General features: G+C 40.7%; 1 protein-coding gene across 17 annotated transcripts in view; it reads left to right on the top strand.

The window, feature by feature from the left end:
- Positions 1-10931, top strand: part of LOC107140716 — a 32890-nt gene that overhangs the window by 17467 nt on the left and 4492 nt on the right. For 6 of the 17 annotated variants that reach the window (XR_007349886.1, XR_007349891.1, XR_007349884.1 and 3 more), the window contains exons 4-6: positions 7504-8457; positions 8980-10031; positions 10225-10311. Coding sequence is in view for 8 of the 17 variants with exons in the window: in XM_048809757.1 (XP_048665714.1) it covers positions 10045-10311 (267 nt within the window). In the remaining 9 variants the exon portion in view is untranslated. Of the gene's footprint in view, positions 1-7503; positions 8458-8979; positions 10312-10931 lie in introns of those variants that run through there. The other 11 variants (XR_007349888.1, XR_007349892.1, XR_007349885.1 and 8 more) reach the window with 9 other exon arrangements.

Raw genomic sequence — 10931 nt, 5'->3', positions numbered from 1 at the left:
ATATATATATATATATATATATATATATATATATATATATATATATATATATATGACCAACTATATGCTATAACAAGAAATTCGTTTCAAATATAGCAGTATAGGAATGTTGAGGACAAAAAGATAGGGAAAGATAGATGATGCAAACATTAATCAAGATGCAGAATATACAATGATATTAATATCAAATAAAATACAAAAAACAAAAAGGGAAGGTCCATCAAGAAGACAGAATATCTAAATGTGTGTACCCAAAACAACACAGATGCAAAATATTTTAAAGCAAAACCTGATATTGCTGAGAGGAAAGAAAAACAAACCACAATTATAGTTGAAGACTTTAACATCCCTCTCCCAACAATTGAAAGAACAATTAGACAGGAAATTAGCAAGACTATGCAGCCCAGAGATCTCTTTTTGTGGACTGTTTTAACTATTAATTTAGTTTCCTTCATATTAGGTATGTTTTAGTACATTTTTCTCCTAAGGGTGGTTCATTTCCCCTAAGTTGTCAAATTATGTATGTAGACTTTTTTTGTAGCATTCCTTTACTGTCTTTGATATCTGAAGGGTTTGCGATGTATTTCATGTTTCATTCCTAGTATTGATCATTGGTGGCCCCTCTCTTTCTTTCTCTGACAGCCTTGCTAGAAGCTTGTCAATTTTATTGATCTTTTCAAAGAACCCTCTCTTTGGTTTTTCAAGTGGGAATTTAGATTATTGATCTGAGACTTCTTTTGTGATGGTCCAGAACTTAGGAAAACCAGTAGTGGGACATGACAGGGAGGGGCTGACTGTACTTCAAGGTGGATACTGCCAAAAGATGTGTAATCACCTTCTTTAAAAAGGAGGTCATAATTCCCATTAAAACCTGACCGATTGATCACACTAACTTATCTGAGTTTCTTTTCTATATCTCTCTAAGGCAAGAGTAAAGTAATTTAAAGTCACAAACCTTCAAAAAAGATAAGAGTCAAAGATCGAAAAGAAGTGTGTGTGGGTGTGTGTGTGTGTGTGTGTGTGTGTGTGTTTTAAGTTTAAGACCTGGCAAAGTTGGTGTGCAAATGATAAATGATTTAACAGGCCCAGAAACTGGAACCCTTAGAAAGCCAATAAGAAACAAGGCAGCTAGAACCCTGGAACCCTATAAAAGTTCTAGAATTGGAGGCATCTGTTATCTCTCAAGTGGAAGTTGGGATGGGACTGAAATAAGAAGATTGGTTAAAAGTTTTACCAAAAGCATTGAGATTCCTCAAATCCAACCCCTCACATTCATAAAACCAAAATAGGAATCTATGAAAAAGAACATTCAGAGAATCTAAAAGCATTCTTGGAATTAAACACATATATGGCAGAAATTTCAAAATTCAAAAACAAGTAGAAAAATAAAAGTTGAATAAATCTCCTAGGAGTCAGAATAAAAGAAAACAGATGGAGACAGAGAAGCATAGAGGATCAAGCCAGATGCAATGGCGCACGCCTGTAATCTCAGTGGCTCAGGAGGCTGAGGCAGGAGGATTGTGAGTTCAAAGCCAGCCTCAGCAACTTAGCAAGGCCCTAAGCAACTCAAAGCCAGCCTCAGCAACTTAGCAAGGCCCTAAGCAACTCAGAGAGACCCTGTCTCTAAATAAAATATAACAAACGGGCTAGGGATGTGGCTCAGTGGTTAAGCACCCATGGGTTTAATGCCTGGTTAAAAAAAAAAATTAAAAGATCAATTTGTGAATAACAGAAGTTCAGAAAAGAAAGAATGGTGAGGAGGGAAGAAATTTAGCAAAGAAAAAATAATTTTTAAAAAACCTTTTCCGAAAGCAAAATGATACGAAGTACCATTTTGACAGTTTTCATTTTCACAGATTTCCTAGTATAATCAACAACAACAAAAGACCTAAAACAGGTTCTGTCTTTGAAAAACTTCCAGAAAACGGAGAGAAGTAAAAGAATTCAGATGTTTCCAGAAAGAAAACAAAGGAAACACAAAGACTCAAAGGGAATGAAGGGATACCTGCAAAATAATTCTAAAGCAGGAGTTGGACTGTCAGGGCCTGCGGGTCAAATCCTGCTCACAATCTGTTTTTCTGTGGCTCCTGAGTTTAGAATAAATTTTAGGTTCTTAAAGTATTATCAAAAGAAAAACATAGTCAAAGACAAACAAGAATATATGACAGAAGTCGTGCGTGGTCTCCGAAATACAAAATAATAACTATCTGTTCTGTTACAGAGATTTTCCAGCCCCTTTCTACAGGAAAATTCTTTTCAAAGCATCAAAGCTATTAAACAAGTGTAAAAACAAAGCACACTTCCCAACTCCTTCTCTGAGATCAGTATTATCCTGATATAAAACCAGACAAAGATATCATTAAAAAAATCCGTAGACCAATATCTCCTATGGTTACAAAAGAAAAAATATTCAACAAAATAATAGGAAACTAACATCAGTAATATGTATGAAGGATTATACACTGTGGCCAAATGAGATTTAGCCCAGGAAAGCAAGGTTGATTTACACAAGAAAGTCATTTAATGTAATACATCATTGTGTTATTCAACTTTCTATCACTATAATGAAATGCCTGAGACAATTAACTTGTAAGGAGAAAAATTCTATTTTGCTTACAGTTCTAGAGGTTCCAGTCCAAAATTGGGCAGACCCATTGCTTTGAGTCTCTGGAGGAGACACTGACAGAAAGTACTTAGCAGAGCAAACTACTCGCCTCCCAACAAGGAAGTAAAATGTGTGAGACTGGTTGGGCTGAACCCTCACACTCACCTTTGGGGGCACTGTCCCAATGATCTAAAGACTTCCCACAGGACCTTTCCCCCAAAGGTCCTACCACCTACCAATAATGCCATCCTGGGGACCAAGCCTTTAACATTTGGATCTTTTGGAGGATACTTATTTAAGTCATAGCAGCTACATTCATAGAATAAAAGATAAAAACTATGCTATCATCTCAAAACAAAAAACATTTGCAAACCTAATATCCTTTTATAAAAAAAAAAAACAGCCAACCATCTAGGAATACAGAGGATGCTTCTCAACATGATAATGAATATCTATGGAAAAACCCACAGCTATATCATACTTAATGTGAAAGACTGGATGCTTTTCCTCCTAAAACCAGGAATGAAACAAGAATGTTTGCTCTCATCACTTCTGCTCAACATTGTAGTAGAGGTTGTACCAGGTCAATTATTTAAGAAAAATAGAATGAGTAATCCACATTGGAAAGGAAGAAATAAAACATATTTGCAGATAAAAGTCATCTTGTATGTAGAAAACCCTAAGCAATATACTAAAAAACTACAGAACTTCTAAATTAGTTCAGCAATGTGGTAGAACACAAGATCAATATACAAAAAAAAAATTATGTTCCTATAGACTAATGATGGGAAATCTAAATGCTAAGATAACAATCCCATTTACAATCATAGGAAAATTAAGAAAGTGTCTAGGAATAAATTTAACAAAAGATGCAGTACTTGAATGCTGAAAAACAGAAAACATTTTTGAAAGAAATCAAAGGTTTGAATAAATGGGAAAGCATCCCATGTTCATGGGTTGAAGACTTAACATCATCAAGGCAGTAATATTCCTCAAACCGATCTATAGATTCAATGCAATCACTATCATAAATGCCAGATTCCTTTTGCTTAAATCGACAAGTCAATCCTAAAATTCATATGGAAATTCAAGGAACCCCGAAGAGCTAAACTAATATGGAAAAAGAAGAAGGAAGTTGGAGAATTCATTCTTTACAATTCAAAACCTACTGCAAAACTACAATAATCAAGACAATGTAGTACTGGCACGGGGGTGCTGGGGTTGTGGCTCAGTTGTAGAATGCTCGCCTAGCATGCATGAGGCACTGGGTTTGCTCCTCAGCACCACATAAAAATAAAATAAAGGTATTGTGTCCACCTACAACTAATAAATAAATAAACAAACAAATAAATAAACAGATGAAAAGAATTGGCACATAGGGGGCTGGAGTTGTAGCTCAGTGGCAGATCCCTTGTCTAGCACGTATGAGGCACTGGGTTACATCCTCAGCACCACATAAAAATAAATAAATAAAATAAAGGTATTTTTTTTTAAAGAAGGCAAGTGAAGCTAAAGAGTCTATTTAGGTTTGAAAAAAATAAGAATTGACATATAGGAGCTGGGGTTGCAGCTCAGTGGCTGAGCTCTAACATGCGTGAGGCAAAAAAAAAAATTGACATATAGATCAATGGAATAGAGTTGAGAGCCAATAAACTAACTTACATATTCAATAATTTTTTATCAAGGGTACCAAGATAATTTAAGGAAAGAAAGAGGAGAGTTCTTTTCTTTCCTTCATCAAATGGTAAAATAAAAACAACAACAACAAAAAACTAGGTATCCATAGACAAAAGAATTAAGTTCGATTCTGATCTCATACCACACATCAAAATTAACTGAAAATGTACCCTATACCCAAATGTAAGAATTAAAACTATGAATCTTTTAGAAGAAACCAGGAGTCTTGTGATCTTTGGCTTATGCAATTTTTTCCAAGATATAATATCAAAAACAAGGGCTAGAAGAAAAAAAAATCGAGAAATTGGCTAATCAAATTTAAAAAAAAATCTTTGTGTATCAAAAGACACTATGAAGAAAATAAAAAGACAGAATGAGAAGGTATTTGCAAATCATACGTACCAAAAATTATACAAACAACTCTCACAGCTCAATAAGAAAAACATAAATAACTCAATATAATAATTGGCAAAAGTTTTCTTTTTGAGCTGTGAGAGTTGTTTGTATAATTTTTGGTACGTATGATTTGCAAATACCTTCTCATTCTGTCTTTTTATTTTCTTCATAGTGTCTTTTGATACACAAAGATTTTTTTTTAAATTTGATTAGCCAATTTCTCGATTTTTTTTTCTTCTAGCCCTTGTTTTTGATATTATATCTTGGAAAAAATTGCATAAGCCAAAGATCACAAGACTCCTGGTTTCTTCTAAAAGATTCATAGTTTTAATTCTTACATTTGGGTATAGGGTACATTTTCAGTTAATTTNTTTTTTTTTTTTTTTTTTTTTTTTTTTTTTTGTGAATAGACATTTTTCCAAAGGAGCCACAAAAATGGGCAGTAAACACATGGAAAAAAAAATGTTCAGTTTCCTTAGTCACTAGAGAAATGCAGATCCAAACCACAATGGGCTAGTATTTTTTACCCACTGCTATAGCGGCAATGAAAAATGCAGATAATAACAAGTGTTGGTGAGGTTGTAAGAAGTCAGAATTCTCATGCATTGGATGGTGGGAGTATAAAACAATGCAGCCACTTTGGAAAGCGGTTTGGCAGTTCCTCAAAATGTTAAGACAGGGAGTTATCATGCGAGTGCTGTGGTTGGATAAGTGTCCCCCAGAGGCCCACGTGTCAATGACGTGATCAGCAGCTTGTGGCACTAATGTTGGCATCTTTAAGTGGTGGAGTCGAGTGGGAGGAAGTCAGGTCCCTGGAGGTGAGCCCTTGAAGGTGATATTGAGATCCCAGTCCTTCCTGTCTTTTTCTCTTCTTCCTTCCCTTATCCCTTCCTGTTTCTCCTCCTCCTCCTCTTCCTCTTCCTCCTTTTCCTCCTCCTCTCCTTCTGCTCCTTCTTCTATTTCTTCTCCTTTTCCTCTTTCTTTCTCTCTCCATTTTTGCTTCCTGGATGCCATGAGGTAAGAAGCTCCCTTCATCACATGATCCTGTCACGATGTACTATTTACCATAGGCCCAAAGTGACAGACAATTAATCATGGACAGAAACCTCCCAAACTGTGAGCCAAAGTAAGTCTTTTTTTTTTGCTCATAAGTTGGCTACCTCAGGTATTTTGTTACAGTGATGAAAGCTGACTAGTACACCAAGCAATTCCACCCTTACATATATTGAAGATAAATGAAAATATATATCCATACATAAAAACCTGTATGTGAATATTCACATCAGCATTATTCGAAATAGCCAAAAATTTGGAACAACCTCAATTATCCTTCAACTGAAGACTACAAACCTGGTCTCTTCATACACTGGAATAATATTCAGAAATTAAAAACAAATGAGTACACATATCCCAACACAGATAAACCTTGAAAAGACTATGCAAAGTGAAAGAAATCAGTGACAAAATACCATGTATTATATGACTCCACTTAGATGAAGTTTCTGAAATCAGTAAATCCACAGAGATATAAAGCAGATTAGTGTCTGCCCAGGGTTGGAGCAGTGGTGTGGGGGAAGTGGAATGAGCAGAAATGGTGAAGGACTGCTAATGTGTACAGACAGGGTTTGGGGGGGATGGAGGTGGTTGAAAATGTTCTAAAATTAAATTGTGATGATTTCATAATTCTGAATATACTAAAAACCACTGAAGTATACACTTGAAATGGTTGGATTTTATGGTATGTGAAATATATTGCAATAAAGCTGTAAAAAATACGTACAGACATTTTCAGATATGCAAGATTTCATATATATTTCAAATAACCTCCCGCTTATTTTTTCACAAGAAACGACTTGCAGATGTAGTCTTCAAAAAAAAGGAAGGAATAAACCAAGAAAGGGAAAACATGGGATCCAGAAAACAAGAGATTTAACAGAAAAGAGACAAAGAGAATTCGAAGATTAATTAGGGGAAGAGAAGTCCCAGTAACAGTTGTGTAACATGCTTACAGAGCTATGAATTATGCAGAATAGAGGGACAAAGGACACCAGGAAAAAAAATCTCTGAATGGAAAAAAAAAGAATAAGAAAAGAAAAAAGAAGCAGACAACCTCATGTTTCTACCTCTCTCCATGGAGTTGGAGAATGAACTTATGATAGGTACATGGAAAACTAAGTAAGACAATAAACAAACATTGAAGCAACTATTAACTCCAGGTAAAACATAAAATTGTCTTAGTGTATCTCCTAGGCCAGCAGCAAATCAAATTACATTTCATGATAATAGCATCATAAACCTTGAACATTGATTTCACCCACAAGGTGACAATATTGGGAAGACAGGGAGAAGTGACGTTGAGAGAGTTGAGGACAGTGGGAAGGGGTGATATAAGAGAACCTAAATCTCATCTTCCATACAGGAACCAAAAAATTAAAACCGAAAAGCCAAGAACAAGCAGTCTCATCTGCTACTTAGAAATAAAGGGAAAAAAATTTTTAAAAACTATAGAAACAAGAATAATTGAAAACAGTTGACTCTAGGAAGCAGGAATTCAAAATAGGGCAAAGGATTGACATTTTTCATTATAAATGTAGTAGTACTACTTAATTAAAAAAAAAAAAAACTACTTGTGCACTGGTCTGATTTTTTTAAAAAGAAGAATTTATTTTTAAAAGAAAGTTGCCGGTGGAATTGGAGCCAGTCTTTCCAGAGGAGCTTCTCAGCTGTAGCCCTCCAACCTGTTCTTCCTTGACTTCAGTCCTCATCAGCCTCTCTCCCGGTAATTGACTTATCCCCCTAACCACCTGCTCCTGTCCATCTCACAGGCTATGCTTCAACTTCTGCACCTGCTCCACTTGCAGTCATCCAAGTCCGTTGCCTGTCTCTCTCGACCCTTCCTTCTGCTTTAGGATCCAAGATGTGAGCCTGGGCCAGCTAGATTACCAATCTGTCAGCCCCAGCCAATTAGTCCGCTCCAGTCGGCCTCTCTTAGCTCTAAGTATCCTGTGTGTCCATCAGCAGCAGCTGTCATCTCTGCCTCTCCCTGTGCCTACAGCAAGCAGCGCTGAGCACAACTGTCCTGGGTGGGCTGGCAAGATGGGCACAATGTCCTCTCCTAGGAGCCAGATGCTGCATCTGCTAATGAAGCCACAGAATGCACAGGATTATCAGCCACCAGGTCACTCACTTCCCGACTCATCCTGAGTCCATTAAACTCATGTTCTGTCTCCAACTATGTTGCCAAGTCCCCCCTTTCCTGGACTGATATAATTGATATTTTAACATAAATGCAGCCTGTTCACCTATATAATATTTTATCTTGTTTGTTTTTTTTTTTAATCGCGTTGTTTTAATTCAGCTGAGAACTACAAACATACAATGCAGACTCGAAGCATTTCTCAGGCACATGACTGGCAGGGTGGATATGATCCTCCCAGACCCTTGCCACCCCATGAAGAGGCATGAATGGGCTGAACATGGATCCTAGCGTCTATTTATATGATCCAGGAGAGGGACTTTGGTGACCCATCTTCTTGCATATTAATGATGGATGTGGGAGGGGATGGATCCTGAGCTTTGCAATCTGGGTTACAATCTTGCCCACATGAGAAATGACGTGTTCCCCAACGCAGGTGACGTGAGGAGTCTGCATTTCAGCAGACTCCAACCTGAGTTCTGGAAGCCCTCCTAGAGCATCAGGATTTGCTGGGCTACCCAAGGAGAGCCTCCAGGGTCACGCAGCAGACAATCCGGTTCCTCTCTCCTTATCTAGTTGTTAGGTATCTGATTTTGTTGATGTTTGCATTTTCTTTTCCTCTAAGTTCTGTGTCATTTAGTCTTTATCAAAGTCCTGATTAAAATATTGAAGAAGCCAGGGTCAATGGAGAGGCCCTCTTGTACACACGGCTATGGATTTCCCTTCAGGATAACAATGATCAACACTGTGTTTAAACAACAGGGTCTCCGTTTAATATGCCGTCGCAGCCTTACTCATCTAGTTTGTCCCCAGAGATAGCTGTGGGCGCCTTTGTCCAATTCCTGCTAAAACCAAGAAGGCCCCCCATTCCTCAGGTCCTGTCTACAAGGCCAGGATGTGGTCGGAAGGGGCTGGGCTCAGAGGCGGGAAGCAGAGAGGGGATTTGGGAAGCCGGGGCAGGCAGTATGGAAACGAAAGCTTTAACGGACCCAAGGGATGCATCAAGAGAGGGAAGAAAGCCAAACTGGGAGGAAAGGAAGCCCAGATCATTAGCCCATCAGGGTAAATGTGTTGAGTAATGTATTTATCTAACCTTTCCCTCTAGGACTCGAGAACCCCCAGACAACGCTGATATCTAACAACTGGAGATCGCTAAACGTGGAGAAAAGACAGGGAACTAGGGGAGGAGGGGCCCTCACCACTCCTTTCTTTCCATCAACCCCTTCACCACTCCTGGTCTCCCGTGGATGAAGGTCATCTCAGAATTGTGTGGCATGTTAGTACTTTTGGGGGGATATTGATTCTTTTCCCTGGGGGAGGACAGTGTGGAACCCAAGAACAGAATTCCTCATTCTAGGCTCCCTAAGAAAAGGATTGGGGGCCTTCAAACCAGACCATAAGGGGACACCTGGGTACACGTGAGGCTCAGCCCAGGCGTCACTCTTCTGTGAGACCTCTCCTCCCCGCTCCCCGTGTCCCCTGCGCACACGTGGTCATTGTGCTTGGCACAGTGGATTGTCAGATATTTGTTTTCATGCTCTCACACCTACTGCAAGGCCAGCAGCGTGACGTGACTGAGTGCAGGTACTGGGCCCTTCATCTCTGCATGCCCAGGGCCCAGCATGCACCTGCAGATGCTACCCATTTGCACTATGAAGCCTGGCCCCGGGGTTCCTGGATCGGGCCAGGGTGGCATCATCCCAACTCCCCCTGCCTCCTGTACCCAACCCAAGTTGGAAACGCTCTGTACTGGCTGCCTCATAGTTGCCAAGCATGTAAGTCAAACAAGTGATAGCAAAATAGCTGCGTGCCTAAGAGAAAGATCCAAGTTCCCTTCCAGAGAACTTTGCCTGCACAGCGCATCCCTGCCCTCCAATCAAAGCCAATGAAAACACCCTGTGACGTGCCACCTTGGACTACCCCTCAGGTGACACGAATCATAATGGGTCCAAAGGGGCTTCATGCAGCCCAGGGATCCAGCAGCTTCCAGCTCAGAGGGCACCTGCCTCTTTGCCTTTGTACTGGCCGTTTTGACGTGGGCACCGACTGAGGGAGCCCTACTGCATACAGGATGGGGACAGAGCCGTGGGCCAAGGCAAAGGGCCTGCCTTCCTGAAGCTTGGACAACACCACTGCATACATAACAGGCCGGAGGGGGTGAGAGAAGACAATGAGAGAGAGAAGGGGAGCAGAGGGCGCTGGGCAGAGCTTCTGTGGGGATGGAGCAGGATCCTGCTCTCCTCCGGGCGCGCCCCCCCCTCAGCCTGCACTTGCCACCCCAGCCTTCACCGCATGTTTCCCTAATTTACTTGTTTATCATATTTATTGCTTATTGCCCTTTTCCCTGCAGCAGAATGTAGCTTTGACTGACTCAGAATTTCTTATTTCTTTGGTTCATGGATATACATCAAGCTTCTGGAATAATGCCTGGCCCAGGGTAGGTGCTCCCTAAGAACTTGGAATATTCGCTCATCACCCCCCCACCCCCGTGCCAGACACTGCTCTTTGGTAGGCAAGAAGACCCTTTGTCATGGCAGAAGGGCAGTGGGAATTGCCTCCCTGTCTTCCTAGTCTAAAGCTGATGGGACAAGAAGGTGCCATGGGTGGCTTGGGATTCTCTTTGGGCTCCGTTTCCCTGCCGCCTGACCCCTCTGTCCTCTTTCCTCCAGAGGGTACAGGGCTTGGGGCCTTTCTCATGCAAGGAAGCTGAAGGGGCCCCCAGGCAGGGTGGGCCTGGCCAGAGGCCTGGGGAGATCGGGGGGAGGGAGGGCTGGAGAGCCAGCAGAGGGGTGGATGTGCAGGGTGGGTCGGAGCTGAGGTGGGCAGACACAGAACCCCCGCAGAGGCCAGGGGAGGGGGAATCCCTGTCCTTATCCAATTCCCCAGGGGCTCCATAATGAGCCTCCCAATGCCATTCCATTTTCAACTCTACAAGGCTCCTGGCACTCTCAGCGGTAGGTCTGAGAGAATTAGCTGCCTGAATGCCTAATGACAGACAAGGGTAGCAGAGAGAGGGAGGGAGAGAGAGAGAGAGAGAGTAAATAGGTGGGGGGGGGG

Source organism: Marmota marmota, unplaced genomic scaffold (genome assembly GCF_001458135.2).
Source record: "Marmota marmota marmota unplaced genomic scaffold, marMar, whole genome shotgun sequence".
NCBI classification, from domain to species: Eukaryota; Metazoa; Chordata; class Mammalia; order Rodentia; family Sciuridae; genus Marmota; species Marmota marmota.
This window is presented reverse-complemented; position numbering and strand designations above follow the sequence as displayed.